At 41.0% G+C, this 21,843-nt stretch overlaps 1 protein-coding gene across 1 annotated transcript in view; it reads left to right on the top strand.

Moving 5' to 3' along the window:
- iqgap2 (IQ motif containing GTPase activating protein 2) overlaps positions 1-21,843 on the top strand; it is a 351,441-nt gene that overhangs the window by 182,673 nt on the left and 146,925 nt on the right. Inside the window, exons 6-12 of the mRNA XM_043702704.1 lie at positions 13,386-13,453; positions 13,604-13,717; positions 14,036-14,214; positions 15,447-15,534; positions 18,740-18,903; positions 19,459-19,546; positions 20,594-20,757. Of these exons, the coding sequence (XP_043558639.1) occupies positions 13,386-13,453; positions 13,604-13,717; positions 14,036-14,214; positions 15,447-15,534; positions 18,740-18,903; positions 19,459-19,546; positions 20,594-20,757 (865 nt within the window). The remainder of the gene's footprint in view (positions 1-13,385; positions 13,454-13,603; positions 13,718-14,035; positions 14,215-15,446; positions 15,535-18,739; positions 18,904-19,458; positions 19,547-20,593; positions 20,758-21,843) is intronic.

Genomic DNA, 21,843 nt, shown 5'->3' with positions numbered 1-21,843 from the left:
CCCCACCCTCCTCTAGCTTATCTCTCCACGCTCCAAGCTCACTGCCTTTATTCCTGATGAAGGGCTTTTGTCCAAAATGTCGATTTTGAAGCTCTTTGGATGCTGCCTGAACTGCTGTGCTCTTCCAGCACCACTAATCCAGAATCTGGTTTCCAGCATCACTAATCCAGAATCTGGTTTCCAGCATCTGCAGTCATTGTTTTTACCACATTGGATAATTACTTGAATTAAAACAAGGCTCTCTTGGATGCCTCAACTGTACCTGTCTCCACCAAGCTTCTGGACAATACAATTCTCTGCATGAAAAAGTTGTCTCGCACATTGCATTTGTTTCTCTTGCGCTTAATTTTAAATCTGTGCCCCCTCATTTTTAATCCCGATACAAGTGGGAACAGTTTGTCTCATTCCACTCTGTTCAGCCCCTTTATAAGTTTGGAAACCTCTGTCAAATTACTTTAATTTTCTTCTCTCCGAGTCACTATTTCTCGAATCTGCCTTCGTAACTGAAGTATCTCTGGTACTATTCTCTAAATCTCTTCTACAAGTTCTCCAATGTGTTAGGAATATTGTGTACAGTTCTGTTCGTCACACTACCAGGAGGACATAGGCACTTTGGAGAGGGTGCAGTGAAGTTTTATCAGATCTCACCTGGTCTGGAAGGTTTTAGTTCTGAAGAGAGGTTGGATAAACTCTGATTGTTTTCACTGAAAAGACTGAGGCTGAGGGGTGACCTGAGAGATCTACAAAATTTGTGAGGGGCATGTATAGGATGGATAGTCAGAGGATTTTCCCAGGGTGGAACAGTCAACTACAAGAGGACAAATGTTCATGATTGAGAGGGGGAAAGTTTAGGGGAGAAGTGTGGGGGAGAAAATGTTGACATAGATGGTGGTGGGAATGCACTGCTAGTGGGGTGGTGGAAACAGCGTGTTCGCAATGTTTCAGGCATTTCTTGATAGACACATGCACAGGAGGTAAACAGAAGGAAATATATGGGGCATAGACAATAAATAACAGTTCGAAATAAGGACTAGGAATCGATGCTGGCTTGATGGGCTGAAGGGCCTGTTCCTGTGCTGTATTGTGTTGTATCTTTCCTAAAATACGGCACCCAACGTTTCACGCAGTACTCCAGCTGAGGTACAAGAAGTGACTTTGAGTAGGACTAATTTGGGTTATGTTTTTATGCTTTACTCACATGCTTAGTCACTGAGGGCGTATTTTGCAGTTTAAAAAGTGCTCCACCAGACACTGCCTTGAACTCTTAAAAAGATCCATTTATCTTTCTCATCTGTATTTGTCCATTAAGTAGTATGTCATACAATGTTATTCTACATTTCTCTGCTCTCAAAGTTTTCTTTAAATGACGCACCGATTGGAAATGGTGGAACACAATTGATTTGGGTTATCATCTGGTCATCAGCCATCACACACAGACACCAAAATATTTTTAACTCTCCTTGGTACATTGTAGGTAGTAATTTAAACCTACATTGCTGTGTACTGTCAAAAATAGCAGCTAATTGAGCATATGTCTGGGAGAGGAGTTCTGTTACCAAGTGTAATGTGTACTGCTAAGTCCTGCTGAATTCCACAAACTCCTCTGTGAACAATATTGCCCCTAACTGCAATGATTTGAATGTGCAGTTAGTGTCAGAGGCTCGCAAAAGCCATTTTTAGCACTTTTGCACACTGTTTCATTGGTAATCTGCCCGGATATTCTTTTTCCAAGTCTGGTTCTATGATGATTCATGACAGGATTCTACTAAATGTGTTAACAGTTAATGTAGTTTCATGTTAAAGAATATTCTGCGAATAGCTTCTTAATTGCCACTTATTTTGAAACCCTACATAACTTCAACTAACTTTTAAAACTTTAAAGTATGTTTTAAAATAAGACCTCTGCCTCTAGAAAAAGGCACTAGGTTATTACAAATGTTGATCTGCTCTCCTTCTAAATAGGGTGCTTGGGCTCTGTTATTCTGAAAATACATACTCAGTTTGAATGATAGAATCAAATGGGGTCTGTGAGTGTTGAGAAGGATGTTAAAAAGCTTCAAGGCAATTTAGGGCAGTTGAATGAGTTGGTAAATACATGGCAGGTACAACATAACATGGATAAATGTGAAGTTGTCCACTCGAGAAAAACAGAATGGCAGAATACTACTTAAACAGCAATAGATTGGGAAATGTTGATATACAAAGGGACCTGGGTGTTCTTGCAGATTGGTTACTAAAAGCGAGCATGCAGGTGCAGCAAGTAGTTTGGAAGAGAAATGGTATGTTGGTCTTCATTGCAACAGGGGTTGAGCACAGTGGCAAGCAATTCTGACTGAATTCCACAGACCCTTGGTGGGATCACACCTGGAGTATATTGTGCATTGATCTCTAAGAAAATATACACATTCCACAGAGGGAGTGCAGTGAAGGTTCCTGGTATGGCAGGTTTGTTGTATGAGGCGAGATTAGGTTGAATGGATGTGTATTCACTGGAATTCTTTACCATCGAAGGCTACACAGGCTATCATTGAATATATTTAAGAAACAAATAGATTGCTAGAGACCAAAGACGTCAAGGGACATGGGAAGAGTGGGGTTACAGCAATTTAACAGTAATTCTGAAGTTCAAGTGACATGTAGGGAAATGACAGCATGGATACTCAATTGGCGAAGAAATAGAAAACAGAGTTCTAATGAATGGCTGTCCCTCCGTTTGGAGAGAGGTATGATTCCCTCGGACCTACTACAATTTTTGAAATAGATCTGAAGTATATGGCATAATTTTGAAATTTGTAGATGATGTGAAGCTTGGAGGTTTAGTGAATAATAATAATGAAGATGGTGATAGGCTTTGAGAGGCATGGACAGGCATTAATAGGCAGACTTATGGCTCCAGAGACATGATTTCTACAGCTACTTTTTCCATGAGTGAGACACTCTCCATCCTGGCAAAAGTCTGAACCATATTTGTGTCTGTAGGTGTGTCAGATAGTGCTCTCATTTTTGGATCTTGTTTGTCCTTTTGTGGAGTTTTCAGCCCTGGAAGAAATGCTGCAGAAAACTTTATTTTCAAAGTATTTGCACTAAGATCAATTGGCATGTTGATGAAATGAATTCACTGTCAACTTGGCTTCCTTGAATGCACTTAAATAATTTTCCCTGCCAATTCCAACTGAAATTGGCTTTGTGTTGCTGGATGTGATTTGTCATTTCAAAGACTTTTGATGCAGCCTTTCGAAAATGTGGAAATGTTGTCAACTCTGACAAGTGAGGATTTTGCATTCAGGCAAATAACTGGCGATGAAGTGAGAAGATTATTTGACAAAATCAACATTTCGTTCAACAACAAAGGTGGCATATAAGCAAAGGTTCTGCCATCAACTCTCAAGGCAGGAAATGCTTTTTAAGAGATCCCAAGGGGTACAGCTCAATGTTTCTCCTCCATTTAATTTTGGTATCAATGGACAGAAAATTCTAAGTGGCGTTCCTGCCATTTCCAAGCGGCGTTCCTGCCATTTCCAAGCTATGCTGGCTACAACTCCCAGATTGTGAAATCAACAGGATTGTGAATGAAGATCAAAAATAAAAGATTGCCAGATCCAAGCAAAAAAAAATTGTTAGGATCCCCATTAGCCAATCCTAAAACTAAATTGCTGCAATAACAGCTGTATCAACTGAGGTGTTACTGAGGTATGTTTAGCATCAGTGGTGTTGCATGCATAAGCTGTTGTAAGGTGAATCCCCACCACAGCTCAATCACATTGTATGAGCTCTCTGGTAGATTTGCTGCCAACGCCACCATCTTTACTGGTGTATGTCTATAGGACCTGATAGAGGAGTATCATTCGGTAGTCGAGGAGGAAAGGATCCTCTCCTAATGAAGATGTAGTTTCTGAATGAATAAATGATTTTATTGTCAGAGGTATTTTAGTAAGGATAGTTTAATATATTTCTTTAAATACATTTGTGGGATGAGTGTGCCGCTGGCTGGCCACCATTTATTGCCTATCCCTTGAATAGGTGATGGTGAACTGCCGCCTTGAACCACTGCAGTCCATATGCTGTAGGTCGACCCACAATGCTGCTCGGGAGGGAATTCCAGGATTTTGGCCCAGCAATAGTGAAGGATCAGTGATGTGTTTCCAAGTCAGGATGCTGAGTGTCTTGGAGGGGAACTTGAAGTGTTGGTGTTCCCAGTATCTGCTGTCCTAGTCCTTCTAGATGGAAGTGTTCATGGGTGTGGAATGTGCTGTCTTTGAATCTCCGAGTACACCTTGGAGTTAGATAGTACACATTGCTGCTACTGCATCAGTGGTGGAAGGTGCTTGTGCATGTAATGCCAATCTGGCAGGCTGCTTTCTCCTCGATGGTGTTGTTGAGGCAGCACTTATCCAGGCAAGTGGGGAGTATTCCATTGCAATCCTGACTTGTGTGTTGTAGATGGGAAGTCAGGAGATGAGTTACTCGCTGCTGTATCCCTAGACTGTGACCTACTCTTGTAGCCACTATGTTTATGTGATGAGTCCAGTTGAGTTTCTGGTCAATGGTATTGATGGGGGTTTCCGTGATGGTAATACCATTGAATGTCAAGAGGTGGTGGTTAGTTTGTCTCTTATTGGTGATGTCATTGTCTGGCATTCGTGTGGTATGAGTGTTACTTGCCACTTGTCAGCCTAATCCTGGATATTGTCCAGATCTTGTTGCATTTGAACATGGACTGCTTCAGTATCTGGGGAGCCATGAATGTCCCAAGCATTTTGCAATCATCAGTAAACATCCCCACTTCTGACCTTTTGGAGAGAAGGCCAATGATGAAGCAGCTGAAGGTGGCTCGGTCTAGAACACTATCCTACAGATCTCCTGCAGAGATGTCCTGGAGCTGAGATGACTGACAATGAAGCCATATTCCTATCTGCCAGGTATAATACTAACCAGCAAAGAGTTTGTCCTCTCATACTTACTGATTCTAGTTTTGCTTAGGCTCCTTGATGTCAGGGACAGTAACTCTTGAGTTGCTAGATCTGTCCCATTTAGCACGGTGATAGTGCCACATAACATGGTGGAGGTTATTCTCAGGATGAAGGTGGAACTTTGTCTCCGCGAGAACTGTACAGTGGTCACTCTTACTGATACTATCATGGACAGATCATCTGCAGCTGGCAGATCAGTAAGCACGAGGTCAGGTTTGTTTTCCCCTCTTGTTGGTTCCCTCACCACATGCCGTAGACCCAGTCTAATAAGCTTTGTCCTTAGGACCTCACCAGCTTGATCAGTAGTACTGCTGCTGAGCCACTCTTGGTGGTGGACATTGAAAACCCCCACTTAGAGTACATTTTGTGACCTTTCTATCATCAATGCTTCCTGTAAGGAGGAGTATTGATTCATCAGCCGAGGGATGATGTTACACAATAATCCTTGCCCATGTTTAACATGAAGCCACAAGACTTCATGGCGTCCGGAGTCAACATTGAGGACTTCCTGGGCAACTCCCTCCTGACTGTATACCACTGTGCCATGACTTCTGCTGGGTCTGTCCTGCTGGTGGGACAAGATGGTGATGGTGGTGTCTGGGACATTGTAAAGTACAATTGCAGATGTATGACCTAGTCAGGCTGTTGCTTGACTAGTCTGTGAGACAGTTCTCCCAGTTTTGGCACTAGCCCCAGATGTATGTAATGAGGACTTTGCAAGACTGTTTGTCTATTTTTCTCCCCTCAGTGCCTTGGTCAATGCCAGGTGAGCATGAGACTTGGTAGCGATTGATACAACTGAATGGCTTACTAGGCCATTTCAGAGCTGAAAATGTGTTGCTGGAAAAGTGCAGCAGGTCAGGCAGCATCCAAGGAGCAAGAGAATCGATGTTTCGGGCATGAGCCCTTCTTCAGGAATGAAGAAGGGCTCATGCTCGAAACGTCGATTCTCCTTCTCCTTGGATGCTGCCTGACCTGCTGCGCTTTTCCAGCAACACATTTTCAGCTCTGATCTCCAGCATCTGCAGTCCTCTCTTTCTCCTAGGCCATTTCAGAGGGCACTTGAGAGTCAACTACATTGCTATGGGTCTGGAGTCATGTAGGCCAGACCAGGTGAGAATGACTGACTAGTGTCCTTCAAAGAAGGAAATCTGAGCTAAATCAGGTTTAGCCAACAATTGGGACTGGGTTCACAGTCGTCAGGAGACTTTTAATTCCAGGTTTTTTTAACTGAATTCAAATTCCACCAGCTACCGTGGCAGGATTTGAACAGAGGACTTCAGAAGATTAGCTGAGTTTCTGGAGTAATAGTTTACCAATAGGCTCATCACCTCCCTGATCAGAATGAGACAAAAATAGAAAGATATAACTTAGAGAGTCCATCAGTCCTGAGGCAGTTCATCATCAATGACCCTGCGCTGCCATCCCTCCTCTACCACCTCATTGCGGCCTTGAGCAGGCCCAGCCAACACTGAAGTCACCACTCTTCAGGCTCCATTTTTGTTGACACTGGGCCAATGCTGCTCTGCCAGACCCACCGATTCCAGCCGTGTCTCTCACCGCTGGGTGCACCTTGTCAATGTCGCTGTGATGCTTTTCTGCACCACTTCGTCGCCACATTAGTCCCAACCAACGGCAAAGTTGCCAATTTGCACCCGCCACCTTTTGTCACTGGACCGACCTTGCTGATGCTGCCTCCAATGTTCCAGCCGTCGATCCCGATGCTGGGCCCTGTGCTCACCCTGGGATTGTACTTAAGGGCATGCTGGAGTCACGCTTGGGCCTGTTCACGCTGGGGTTTGTCGCTGCCGCTGATGTTGTTCCAGCTCAGGGCAAGAGGGAAGTGGGGAAAAAAAGAAGAAAAGAGAAGCGGTTGGAGTGGACAAGCCCCAGGTCAGGAGCCTTGCTCCTCCACCACCTTGATGAGTTTATTGCATGATAACAACTAGGTCCAAATGACATTGATACAATAGACATGGTTACTGAGACTACTAGAGAGACAGTATGTTCAGTTGACTACTTTTGAGAACTCCAACAGTTTGTCTGCCTGAATCCACGTGATACCATTCACCCTTTAAATCCTTGCACCTTTATCCATACTAGCATTAATGGAGTTATATATACATTTGTTCTTGCTTGCCTGGGATGCGTGTGTTTGAACCACTTTCCAGCATTAAACTCATGTCTCAGGTTGTCATTCCTGTGAGTACTTATGAACATTGGAAGAGATAGTAAACCAGGGTCTTGTCTGCCTTACTCAGTGATTCCGGCTCCATGATACTATCACAAGATGAGCAGAAAATTCTGATGTTGTGATAATCTTTCCTCAAGTAGTGCCACCAAAAAGAAGAGGAATGTTGTTTCACAGTTGTTTGTTGGAAGTGTTTACCCTACGTAAAGGCAAGTACTGCACTTGGGGGACAAAAGAATAAACAAATTAAGCAAAGTATTTTGAGACATTCTGGGGCAGCAAGGCAAGATGTAAGCTAGTCAGTCGTGTTAGTAATTAGATATTTCAAGGGCCTCCAGGAGCCATTGAGATTAAAGGTTTATTTCTAAGTAGGGCCTTTCTTTATGTTACAAAGTTTCTTTATTGTAATTGTTACTGAGAATGAGCCTTTGCAGGAGCTCTTGATCTGAGAAGCTGTTTCACTGCCTGAATGCACATGTAGAAGAATCTACTGAAGAAGTTATACTTCGTTGTGTCATGTGGTAATTACTTCTGCAACCACCACTAATCAAAATCTTTAAATTAATGTAGAATTTGAGAAGACTGTGTGAAATATTCATATCTTCGAAAGATAAGTGTTTCAGATGCAAACTGCACTTAATAGGAAGATGGTGCCACCTTGTGGTATTGTAACTATTTTGCTGTGGTTTTGTTTTGAGTGAGCAGATAGGTGGAGCCGGAGCCCAGAGAGAGAGGTAAAACTTTAGGCAGTCAAGCGGATTGGTGATTGTAAGCCAGGGAAGAAAACCTAGACAGGTGATAATAGGACTACAGGTTGGTGAAAATGATTTAGCTGCACTGAAAGCAGCCCATGTCATGACAGGGCCTGGGGGTGGCTAAAGGACATAGAAAGAGGTGTTCTGAAATTATTGAACTTGATATTGATTCCTGAAGGCTGCAGGGTTCACAAGTGGAAGATGAGGTGCTGTTCCTCCAGTTTGTGCTGAGTTTCGCTGGAGCACTGCAGCAAGCCTGAGTCAGAGATGTTGACCAGTCAGCACTATTGTGCTTTGACATAGCAGGCAGCTGGAAGCTCAGTTTCACAAATAGAATATAGATGTTCTGCAAAGCATTCATCCAGTCTGCGCTTTTTCGTCTCTGTGTAGAGAAGACCACATTTGTGAATAGAGAATACAGTAGACTACTTTGAGTGAAGTGCAAATCAATCACTGCTTCGCCTGGAAGTGTGTCTGGGGCCTTGGATACAGAGGAGGGAAGAAGTAAACAGGCAAATGTTGCACATTCTGTTATGGTGGTGTTGGGAAATGTTGGAAGTAGACCAGCGAGGGAATGATGACAAGGAGGGGAGGGGAATTTGTATCTGATGTTGACATCCCACTGGAGATGGCGGAAGTAGCAGCTAATGATTGTTTGGATGCTGATGCTGCTGGTGAAACATGAGGAGCAGGGGGGACCCTGTCATCATTGTGATGAGAATGGGTGAGGGGAGGAGTTTGGGAAGTGAATCAGGCACAGCGAAGAGGCCCTGTTGACCATAGTAACAGAGAATCCTCTGAGGAAAAAGGTGGTCAATTAGTTAATTAGGTTGTAAGTTTCCTCATTGAGTTGGTGAGTTTGTTCTCGGACGTTTTGTCACGATGCTAGGTATCATCAGTGAGCCCCTGATGAAGTGTTGGTGTTCTGTCCCACCTGCGGTGTCTGTGTCTTGGTTTGTTGTGGCAGGTGATATCTTTTCCAGTTCTGTTTGAGAGGTTGGTAAATAGGATCCAAATGTAAGTTTGTTAATGGACTTCCGGTTAGTTAATTAGTATCCAGTGTTATTGACCAAGAAATAGGAAGTCTGTTCCTCTTCAAATAGTAACAGAGCATCTTTTTATTCCAACTGAGAATGTTTAAACCTCTCCTGCATGATGGATAACATGCAGCATATTTATTAAATAATAAGACCATAAGACAAAGGAGTGGAAGTAAGGCCATTCGGCCCATCGAGTCCACTCCACCATTTAATCATGGCTGATGGGCATTCAACTCCACTTACCCGCACCCTCCCATTAGCCCTTAATTCCTTGTGAGATCAAGAATTTATCAATTTCTGCCTTGAAGACATTTAACGTCCCGGCCTCCCCTACACTCCGTGGCAAAGAATTCCACAGGCCCACCACTCTGGCTGAAGAAATGTCTCCTCATTTCTGTTCTAATTTGACCTCCTCAAATTTTAAGGCTGTGCCCACAGGTCCTCGTCTCCCTGCGTAATGGAAACAACTTGCCAGCCTCCACCCTTTCTAAGCCATTTATTATCTTGTAAGTTTCTATTAGATCTCCCCTCAACCTTCTAAACTCTAATGAATACAAACCCAGGATCCTCAGCCATTCATCATATGTTAGGCCTACCATTCCAGGGATCATCCATGTGAATCTCCACTGGACACGCTCCGGTGCCAGTATGTCCTTCCTGAGGTGTGGGGACCAAAAGTGGACACAGTATTCTAAATGGGGCCTAACCAGAGCTTTATAAAGTCTCAGAAGCATGTCACTGCTTTTATATTCCAATCTTATTGAGATAAATGACAGCATTACATTTGCTTTCTTAATCATGGACTCAACCTGCAAGTTAACCTTTAAAGTATCCTGGACTAGCACTCCCAGATCCCCTTTGTACTTTAGCTTTATGAATTTTTCTCACCATTTAGAAAATAGTCCATGCCTGGTAAATAAACCATGAAGAATTTCACACAGTGAATTATTGTTTGAAATATAACATGGTAGTGTTAGGGACTAGGCCAGAGCCCCTCAAAGCATTTCAAGAAGGTAGCCCAGACTTTAACTTTGTTAGTTGTTTTAAGCAGGTGTATAATGGATATTCGAGGAGAGATGCAGCTGGTCAAACCACTTAGTTTTAAACAAAACAGAATTTATTTCCAGGATTACTGAATGAGACACAAAAAGACTACAACAGAATACAGAGTGACTTAACCTATCCAAAAACCCACCATATTATACCAACTTAATGATGCTGTTCCAAATACTTGCAACAGTCTCCATTTACCCCCCCTTGGTACAAGGTAAAATCAACCACGGGGTCTTACAGAAGAGATGTCAGAGAGAGCTGCTCGACAGCTTCCATGCAGCTGTTTCTTGGATCAGCAGCCTCAAAACTTCCTGTTTGCTTTCAGTGAATAGCCAGACTGCCAAAACCAGAGAAAAGCTAAGCTGGGAGAACTGGCCACTCCCCTTTCATTGTACAAGGGTTTTATTTTCTAATTTGAAAGCCTTTTGACTGAGGCAGTATCTGTTAGCTATAATCAAATATGCCCTAAATCCCGTCCGAACCAGACTTTTCGGAATCGCTGCTTTCATGACCTCTCTGGGGGGGGGAAAAAAACCACCAAAAACCTTGTTAAAGGAGCAGCATTGCCATAGTAGCAATTCTTCATAAACATATTTGCAACTGAGGGATGAGAGTTAGCGTGGAAATCAGGAGCATTCCTTGCTGCTCTGAATGGTGTAATGGGATTATTAAGATCCATTAGGGCAGGTAGGAGTTGCTTAATATATTTGCTGAAGGATAACGCTTCTGTTTACCAATGAGCAGAATATGACTTTCTGCTCCGAATTTCCTAATCAATGGAATAAGACAAGTGTAGAAGTAGGCCATTCGGTCTATCAAGTCTGTTCTACCATTTGATGAGATCATGGCTAACCTGATAATGCTCCATTTTACTGTCTTTTCACCATAACCCACGATTCTCTGACTGATTAAAAATCTGTTGTCTCAGCGTTGAATAGACTAAGCATCTCCTCCACTACAGCTCTCTTCGGTAAAGAATTTTACAGATTCATTACCCTCTAAGAGAATAAATTCCTCCTCCTCTAATCTTGTGTGTGGGTGACCCTTTCCTCTGAGCTTAAGCCCTCTAGTCATAGATCTTGCCACAAGAGGAAATTACCTCCCTATTCTGTCAGGTCCCCTAAGAGCTGAAAATGTGTTGCTGGAAAAGCGCAGCAGGTCAGACAGCATCCAAGGAGCAGGAGAATCAACGTTTCGGGCATGAACCCTTCTTCGGGAATGTCTCCTAGGTCCCCTAAGAATCTTGTATGTCTCAATAAGGCCCCTCACATTCTCAAAAACGCTGATGTGTATAGGTGCAATCAACTCAATCTCTCCTCCTGGGGTCAACTTAGTGAACCTTCTGTGGACTACCTCCAATTCCAGTATATCTTTCTTCATATATGGCCCCCAAACTGTTCACAGCATTTCAGGAGAGATCTACTAGTGCCTAGTACAGATTTTAGCAAGATTTGCTGATGTTTTATACTCTATTCCCTTTGGGGGAGAAAAAAGCCAACATTCTGATTGCCTTCCCTAGTACCCACTGAGCTTGAATGTTAGCTTTTTGTGATTCATGCACAAGGACTCCAAATCTCTCTTCTGTAGCTTTCTGCAGTCTTTGTCCATTTAGATATTCAGCTTCTCTATTCTTCCTGTCAAAGTGCATAACCTCCTGTTCTCCACAGCATATTCTATCTGTCCATTTTTCGTACCCATTTCCTTAACCTGTCCATGTCTCTGTGCAGACTATTTGAGCCACTCTCACCACTTACCTCTCCATTTATCTTTTGTGTCATCAGTAAACCTGGCTATAGTACATTCACTTTACTCATCCAAGTCATTAATACAAATTAGAAATAATTGTAGCCCGAGCAACAATCCTTGTTGAATTCTCTAACTACTAGCTGCCATACTGAAAGTATCCTCCTAAACCAATTAGTTAGCTAACCCTCTATCCATATTGATAAACTCCTCCGAACACCAAAGGCTGTTATCTGCTTAAGTACCCTCACATTGCCATCGCTGTAGGCCCCAGAAAAGATGTGATGCTTATTGTTGGTTGGTCAATCATCTTCTCCTATTCCTTACATTTTGTCAGAAGGATCAAGGGAGCTACAGAGTAGTTGGTTGCAGCTCACATTGAACTCGCTAATTTAGAAAGAGAAGAAGAAATCATGAACTCCTTTTTTAAAAAAAAATGTGGCCTCCAGGGCATGAGCTAGCATCCTCCCCTTCTGCGCTCGTACTGATCTCCTCTATTTGCTTAGTAATTGGCTTAAGGGGATGTTAATTGAGCTTTGCTATGTTTTTGAACTTCCTGGAGGCTCTCCCTTTCTGAAGGATCTTGCAGTGCATTACTTGTATTTGTTGACCCAGATACTTGTGGTTTTAATTGCTACTTTATATATGTGAAAATGTTTAAAAAGTTTCTAAAGTGAAAATTGTATAAGGATGCAATGAAAGAACAAAAAGCAGTATCTAAAGGAAAAAGAGACAACAATAAAGAAGGGAAGAGAACATGAATGAAAGTCTGATATGAAGGTCATCTTCTATCCAATTTCTGCACTTCATTCAATAAGGCCCATTTGTGTTACTTGTGCTTGCAGTTGTAATTTTAGGATATCAGTGGGTTGCTTGGATCAGGATAGATTTGCACAGGGAGATTGTAAAGAAAGTTCTGAGTCTTCTCCCAGAATTTGCCACGAATCAGTTTTCTCTTGTTTACCTCCCAGGAGATGATATTGTTAGTGAATGGATGCACAGTGCATTATTAACTGAAGTGTTGGACTTATTTAAGCTGATGAGAATCATGTTTGTTAGTATGAACCATGAATGAGGACTCATTTGAGTATCAACAGAAATAATAGTGTTCCACTGTAGCAAGAGTAATATAGGACAAGAATCTTTTTCTCTGAGGAGTGAACTTTACAGAAATCCATACATCCAGGTTTCTGGCACCATAGTTGCTCAGTGCCTTAAATATGCCTTCCATGAATTGAACAACTCACTGAAAACCTGATGAATGACCATGACTTTGGATATGGCAATAGCAGCCAAGATTAAAATGTGCTCTCCTTTTTCTCAGTTTCCACTTTTTAACAGTTCAGTGACATGATCACTCCATTTTAAAATCATCTCTTCCTAACAACATTGTAGTGCTCCTGTGCAACAGAAATTCAAGACATTATTTGAAGTCCAACTTGATGAACACTATGCAGTTATAAGTTGCATGTTCTGTGCTCAATAGATTAGTTCAATGTAATTGTGACGGCAACGTAATTTATTTCACAGGCATCATTTTTTTTCCTCCAATCCAAGTGTGAAAATGAGGATGAGCATAGAAGTATTATTTGTACACACAAAACATCCTTTTATATGTTTAATTTCATTGCAGTTTATACCTGTTCAAACTTGGGATAGCCCCTCAAATCCAAGACCTGCTGGGGAAGGTGGATTTTACTGGTAGGTGTATTATTTGCCTTTGTATTTTTTGAAAGAGTTGTCTGAAAAAGATGCCAATTAGGGAGACTGATCATGTTTTAAATTCTGTCTGCAGAGTTTCTTTAGATTTAAGGATTTATCAAATGCATAACATTACCTTTTCTCTGACAGAGGAGGAAATAAGTAATATGCGTAAGGAACTGGAGAAGTATGGAATTCAAATGCCAGCATTCAGTAAAATTGGTGGAATTCTGGCAAACGAACTTTCAGTTGACGAAGCTGCTTGTACGTATGTGTAATAAATGTCAAACTTTACATGGGGGGGAGGGATTGTCCTTGGCTCTGGAAAAGTAACTGTACCTTGGGTGTTTCTTTCTTCAATGGAAAATAAGTTGAATAAAATTGCCAAATACTTTTTGGATCTGAAAATTCACTTTATTTAAACAGATTTCTGTTCATTGTAAGTATTTATACATGATCTTTAATAGCCTTCTCTTTTTCTTAAAATGCTTAATTCTGTATGCTCATTTTGTTTGGAAGTATATCAATTCCACATTATCACTTTTTATGGTTAATTTAGTTTTTTCTTATATCCTTATCCAGTACATGCTGCAGTAATTGCAATCAATGAAGCAATATCTCGAGGGAATTCTGAGGAGACCATAAAGGCTTTAATGAATCCAAATGCAGTTTTGACTAATATAGAAAACAGTTTGGCTCAGGATTACCAAAATAAATTGTCTCAGGCCAAACAAACAAAGCAAGAGAGTGCCCAGAGCAAGGTAGGATATCCTGTACGCTGATTCTGCATGTATAAAACTAAGAATCTCAAATTATGCAAGTCAGCAATCAATAATAATTGTAATTAGCTTTCCACTGTGTGTTTATTCTGGTTTTGTTGCTGAACTTCATTTGGATTTTAAAGTTCTTCTACCTTCTGATAATATATGCAGTAACCAGAATTCACTTTTTTTATTAAATGTAAAGAGTTGACACAGTTCGTGAATTTTAGTGTGCTGTGTTTTAGATTGCTGGGTGCGCCCTGTTACATTTCCTGTGAAGAATTGGATTGAAATGAGGTTTGTTTGCACCAACAGAAAGTAGCCCAACAGAAATTTCAATAAAGGAAAGATCATTTTGTCCTTCTTGCCTAGATTGGTAGATTTTAGACAACCTACCTGCCTTTCTGCCATATTGTTTTTCCCCTCCAGAAGCACATATTAGAACTGGCTGTCTTGTCATTGTAGTGAATCTTTAGTGAAAGGGGCAATATGTGCCACTCAACTTCATTAAGATAGGTTCCTTACAAAAAAAAGGCAGTCACCATGGGGGTTTTAGAAGTTACTTGTCCACATAGCACTATAAAGAATTCAGGAGCAGGCTACTTCAAATGTTAAATAGTATGGTGCTCTCAACAATGAGCCAAGAGAAAACGGAAGTAGAATACGGTGGGCTGTAAATTCTTTACACCCTGTACTTGCTTCTTTGTAATATTTTCTGAGAGTTCCACAGTCAAGTGCTGCATCAATTTGACTCATCTTAAAACAACTTTTGGGAAAACTCCAAAAGCTTGGAACAAATTGAGGATTCCAACCTAAGACCACAGTTGGAGCCTGGCAGTTTGGATCTAAGGAGGATATTAAAATACTTGAATGATTTTTAGGTTAATGAATTATTGTCCTTTCCAGACTGAAATTTTAGAGTAAAGGAACCTAGTAGATACATTCACTGAATTACATTATCTAGAGATAGTGTTATGCAGCACGAAACAAACCCTTCAGTCTGACTCCATCGTGAACTTGTTCAGGAGATTTTGTAGATAATTCAAGGTTTGGGGGTAACTGCTGAAATCAGCACGTTAGGTATCCAAATTAGTTTTAAAAAAAAGTAGTATTTCTGAAAATGACTTGAGAACTGATTTGCTTTGGATGAATCCCTGCTGCCCCCACTATTTTTGCCATGATATTTGATTAAAAATTGCTATGTATGTCTATCTTATGATCCTGGTTTCTAGAGCGATTCTATTAAAGCAGAAGAGCGAGATATGTATGAGGAACTTCTGACGCGTATGGAGATTCAAGACACTGTTGATCAGGTCAATGGTGAGTTGGTTATTTTCCCTGCTCTTGTGTACCTGAATATATACATGTACAGTGATTTTTGTCTGTTCTGCAACACCCTCCTCCTGATTGTAATGCAGAGATGCTAGATACATGGTTCTGCTATAACCTGACAGTCGCATTCCTCTGCGACCCTGCACTGTAGAAAGCCATGCTGTACAAGATCATTATACTTGTTCAATAGAAAGTTCACATTATCCAAACAGCGCCCACAATTCTTCAATCACATTATAGTCAATTTGTGTTAACTAACAGCGCATTACACCAGAACGACCCATAAGTATATCAGGAAAAATATGTTACAGGATTACGCTGATAGCGGTGTAAGAACAAGAGGATGCTAGAGTGGAATTGAACAACAGCTGTACTGAATGAATGGCTTGTTTATATAACACTATGCAATCCATACAGTGTTGGAAATGATGTTGTTTTGTATTAAACTGGTTGTTCCTTTCATGAGGAATGGGTATCATTTGCAAGGCCAGCAGTTTCTGGCTATTCTTAATCCCCTTTGTGAAAATAGAGGTGAGTCAGCTTCCTGAACCACTGCAGTCTATCTGGCAGCTTTACTGAAGCCAGCACGAACAATTCGGGGAGATTAGGAGTCAACAGCATTGCTGTTGGACTGAGGTGCAAGTTGGTTAGACCAAGTTAGGAAGCCAGATTTCCTTCTCTAAGGCCATTTTGTGAACACTGAGTTTTACGATAATTGATGGAAATTCCTTGCTCACCAACACTGAGACTGAATATTATTTCTAGATGAATGAATGAATTTAATGTAGTAATTGACTGCATTTGACCCATCTCCCAGCACATTAGCCAGAGCCACGAGATGACTAGTCCACCATCACTCTTTGTATGCAATTTAAGATATTGTTGCTTTAGGGGGCGGCTCGGTGGCTCAGTGGTTAGCACTGCTGCCTCACAGCGCCAGAGACCCGGGTTCAATTCCCACCTCAGAGATTGTGCAAACTCCACACAGACATTCTCCCCGTGTCTGCATGGGTTTCCTCTGGGTGCTCCGGTTTCCTCCCACAGTCCAAAGATGTGCGGGTCAGGTGAATTTGCCAGGCTGAATTGCCCATAGTGTTAGGTGCATTAGTCGGAGGGAAATGGTTCTGGGTGGACTAGTTGTGCCGAAGGGCCTGTTTCCACACTGTAGGTAATCTAATCTAAACAAGAACCTTATTGAAGGGTGGTGGGCTTAGTGTATAAATCAATCTTCAGCTTTACTCCAGCAAGTAACATTTTTTGGTAGCAATATTTCACAATGGAAGTCCCTCATTAAACAAATTTATAACATTGTCATAAATAATTTTGTGTTGTTTTACATCATCAGAGTTACATACAGTTGCTGTTGCAATTGAAAATTATACTTGATGAACTTGTTGGAGATATTTGAACATGTTATTAACTGAAGGAGATAAAAGAGAACAATGGACATAGCATGCTTAAATTTTAAGAAAGGTTTTGAAGCTGCTTAGAATGATTAAAACACAGGATAGGAGACAATGTACTGGCATAGATGAATGATTGACTAACAGAAAACCATATAGGAATAAATGGGTTATTCTTGCATTGACAAGATGTGACTAGTGAGGTAACACGAAGGTTAGTGCTCGAGTCCCAGCTGTTCACAATACATATCAATGATTTGGAGGTGGGCACCAAATATAATCATTCCAAATTTGCAGATAATACAAAAATAAGTCTGTTGCAAGGAAGAGGTAAAGTAGCTTCGATAAGAATAGGACAATGTTATTAAATGGACAAGAAAATGGCAGATGGAATATATCGGTGGAAAAATGAGGGGTTATGCACTTTGACAGGAGAAACAGATGTACGGCGAATTTCTCAAATGGAAAGTGGTTGAAAAATGTAGATGTGTTGGAACTTGTTTAGACTGCTCCTGGAGTACTGTGTACAGTTTTGATCTCCTTATCTCAGGAAACATATTATTGCCATTAAGGAAGGACAACGAAGGCTAAGCAGGCTTTCTCCTGCAATGGTGTGATTGTTCTATGAAGAGAGATTGGGCAAACTATTTTCCCTAGAGTTTCAAAGAATAAGGGTGATCTTATTGATACTTTAAAAAAAAAACTACTCCAAGATGTACAGTGACTATGTGTACGTGATGATTTCTTTGTTTGGGAAGTTTAGAACAAGAGGGCACCTTTGAAAAATAGAGGTTGCGACTTGGGTCCAAAATCAGGAGAAATAATTTTACTCCAAGGATTGTGAACCTTTGGAATTCCCTACTTCAGAGAGCTGTGAAGGCTCCGTTTTTTAGTATGTTTAAGGTGGATATTGATAACCAGTGACATAGAGTTATGAGGATGGGGTGAGTAGAAGGCATTGAGTTATTCTATCAGCCATGATCATAATGGATGATTTGATGGGTTGAATGGCCTTGTCCTGTTCCTATGTTTCGGTGTTCCTATTCCCTTGTTAGGGAAGGTGGCGGCATAATGGTAATGTTACTGGATTAGTAAACCAGAAGCACATGCTAATGCTGTGGGGATATGAGCTTGAATCACACCGTGGCTGGTAATGAAATTCAAAATCAATTAAAAATCTGGAATAAATACCTCTATAACCACTGCTGATTGTTGTTTTTTTAAAAAAAAAATCTGGTTCATTGGCCTTTAAAGAAGGAAGTCTGCCACCTTATCTCATCTTCTGGCTTAGAATATGGTTGACTCTTAACTGCCCTCTGGGTTGGTCACTAGATGTTGGCCTAGCAGCAATGGCCATGTCCCATGAGTTAACATTCAAAAAGTGATAAATGTAAGCCACTAATTAACTCCCAATGTACTACTTTTAAAACTTGTGGAATTTGCAATACTTTGTGGTTTAGAATTGCTAAACTCTCAGTACTACACAATATCAAAAATAAATATAGAGTGCAGTAAGCAAATGAATCTTTCATGAGCCTCACTTCCTGCAATTGGCATCTTCACTATGTTAACAACAAATTGGCCTGGAATTAATTGTCCAAACACTTTTTTTTGCAGACTATATGTAATTACTTCTGATCATCAGAGCTTAGTATTTCCTCACTTTAACAGTTTGGTTAGTTTATATTCAAGTTGACCCTTCCTTTCCGAGTAACTGAGATAAATTAAGTATAACTGTAAGATTATTCTAGTTCCTATTTGCCAATTATTTTAAATTCCTTATTCCCTAGTGAATAAAGGTCTACAACAAGTGAATGAAGCCCTAGAGAAACATGATCAGGATAATTTACTGGCTGGTCTGCAATTCCCTCCTCTAATGCTTGTCGGAGTGAAGCAGGAGAATTCGCCATGGTATCTGGAGCATTTGTATGCTCACAGAGAACAGAAACTACAGGTAGGGAGGGTGAAGAAATTGAATTTTTCAGCTAAAAGAATTATAATTCGTTTGCCAGTGATTTGCATTAGTTTGCTGTTTAATTTTCGGTGTCGAAGAATTTCTCGATACATTCATTCTATTTTGACAAATTAGCCAATGCTCATCAAGGTACATCAAGGACATGGATTTTTAACAATTGTTAAAAATGCTGATGGGGTTTTTTTTAAATTTGTTCATGGGAGCTGGAACCTCACTGGCTAGGCCAGCATTTATTGCCCACTGCCAACTGGCCTTGAGGAGATGGTGGTGAATCACCTTCTTGAAGGACTGCAGTCTACTTGGTGTAGGATAACCCACAGCCCTGTTAGAGAGGGAATTCCAGGATTTGGACCCAGTGACAGTGAAAAAATGACAATACAATTTCACGTCAGAAACCTGTCTGACCTGAAGGGGAGCTTGCTGGTGGTGGTGTTCCCATGTATCTGCTGCACTGTCCTTCTAGATGAGAGAGTTCAAGTGTTTGGGAAGTTATGTTGTAGGATTTTTACTGAAGCATAAACATTTGTTTTGCAGCTAGAGAATTTTTTAGGTATGCTGACCAAGGATGACCTTCAAACAGGAGTTAACCTTTCCAATGACCAGGCTGAAGCCCATAAACTTAGTAAGTTTTGTTTTTGTTTTTGACCTGTGGTGAACTACAATTTTCTTTTATCAATGTATTGGCCAGTCAAAAGTCATGGAGTCATACAGCACAGAAACAGACCCTTTGTTCCAACCCATCCGCAATGATCAGAGATCTTAAACTGATCTAATCCCATTTATCAGGATTTGGCCCATTTCCCTCGAAACCCATCCAACTGCTTTTCAAATGTTGTAATTATACCAGCCTCCACCACTTCCTCTAACGGCTCATTCCATACAGGCACTTCCTCTGAAAAGGTTATCCCTCTAGTCCTTTTTAAATCCTCCCCCTCTCACCTTAAACCTAGGCCCTGTGGTTTTGGACTCCTCCACCCTTGGAAACAGACCTTGGCTATTAAACCTCTGTATAAACCTCTACATCACCCTTCAGTCTCTGCCATTCCAGGGGAAAAAAGCCTCGATTTATTCAGCCTTTCCTTATAACTCAAATCCTCCAGTCCCAGTAAAGTACTTGTAAATTTTTTCTGCACCTTATCAACTTTAACAATATTCTTCCTATAAAAGGGCGACCAGAATTGTATGCATTATTCTAAAAGTGACCTCACAAAGTCCTAAACTCCTATACTCAGTGCACTGACCAATGAAGTCAAGCGTTGGAGTCAAATGCCTCCTTCACTGCCCTATCTACCTGCGATTCCACTTTCAAGGAACTATCTACCTGCACCCCTAAGTCTCTTCATTTGGCAACACTCCCCAGAGCCCTACATTAACTGTGTAAGTCTTGGCCTGGTTTCCCTTACCAAAATGCAACACCTCGCATTTATCGAGGAAAAACCTCCATCTGTCACTCCTCAGTTCATTGGCTCATCCGATGAAGATCCTACTGTACTCTGAGAGGACCTCCTTCGCTGTCCACTACAACATCCATTTTAAATGTGTTCTGTGATTCTCCCCAAGAGTTTCCTTTGCCACTGATTGGGTGGGTGTATAATCTTAACCCCCACCTGACAGATTAAATACAAATGTACATGATCTGATTATATACTTTTGTTTTATATTTATGTAGAGCTTGAAGCTGTTGAAAAGATAAATGCTGCTATCCGCGATGGTGATGCAGCCCAAACTGTGAAAGCATTAATGGTGCCACAGGCTCAGTTGCCTACAATATACTCTCATATGGCTGACTTGTACCAGGTAGAACTGTCAAACCTGCAGCAACAGAATCCTGAGGTAAATGTTTACACTGTTTACTTTTTAAGAAAAGGCACATGAAAAATATGATTAATACCTTTGTTCAAGTATATCTGTCTCGTCGCTGTAAATGCCTCATGGTTAACGTGAATGTTACACTGTCACTTTGCAAGCTTTACTTTTTGTACGCAATATAGAGACTCGTGATTTTTGTCAATAATTTCAACCCTGTACAGGAAGCAGCTTAAAAAGAAGCAAAACCATTAAAGTAACTTGGTTATGCTGGTGCCATTCATCTTGTATTAACGTGTAATGGCTTACTTTAAAGGTTAGTAAATATTACTGGGGACAAAAATCCCTTGAAGACTCGTCTAGGCTGAACTCCATAATCTTATGCCAGGATGAATTTTAGTCTCTTTTTAATTTTTTTCATCGCCAGTTGTTTTTGAATTTTAGGCTGTCCCTCATGTTCGCTTTTACTTGGCATAGTGTCTCCCTTCCATATTGCAACATACAAAACATCTGCACCCAAATAGGAAACAGCATTCACATCCTTTTAATCGATGGAACCTAATCATCATCTTCCAGTGTGAAGGACCATTATATGTATCACATAAACACTGAGATTGTATTAAATTTAAATTTCATACCGAGAAATTAGCATTACTTCACTAATTGTAAAGTTCATGTAGGTCTAATAATACCAGAATCCATTATTGGGTTGTTTGTTCTGGAGAACAGAAATTAACTGCTGTGACTTATTAACAATTAGGTACTTACAGGATTGACCTTCAGTTATCCATGCTGGCTCAAATGCTGCAACAAGAATAAACTACTCCAGACGTTCTCTATTTACTTAGATATTCCCTTTCTATTTTTCCACTGGAATGACATCAGTTGTTGTTTCAGATCAGAAAATACAAATGCCACAGCTTTTTGCCAAAATAGTACTGCATTAGGAGAAAGTGAGGACTGCAGATGCTGGAGACCAGAGTCGAAAAGTGTGGTGCTGGAAAAACACAGCAGGCCAGGCAGCATCCGAGGGGCAAAAGAATCGACGTTTCGGGCATAAGCCCTTCAGGAATGAGGCTGGTGTGCCAAGCGGGCTGAGATAAAAGGTGGGGG

Source organism: Chiloscyllium plagiosum, chromosome 2, assembly GCF_004010195.1.
Source record: "Chiloscyllium plagiosum isolate BGI_BamShark_2017 chromosome 2, ASM401019v2, whole genome shotgun sequence".
Classification (NCBI taxonomy): domain Eukaryota; kingdom Metazoa; phylum Chordata; class Chondrichthyes; order Orectolobiformes; family Hemiscylliidae; genus Chiloscyllium; species Chiloscyllium plagiosum.
This window is presented reverse-complemented; position numbering and strand designations above follow the sequence as displayed.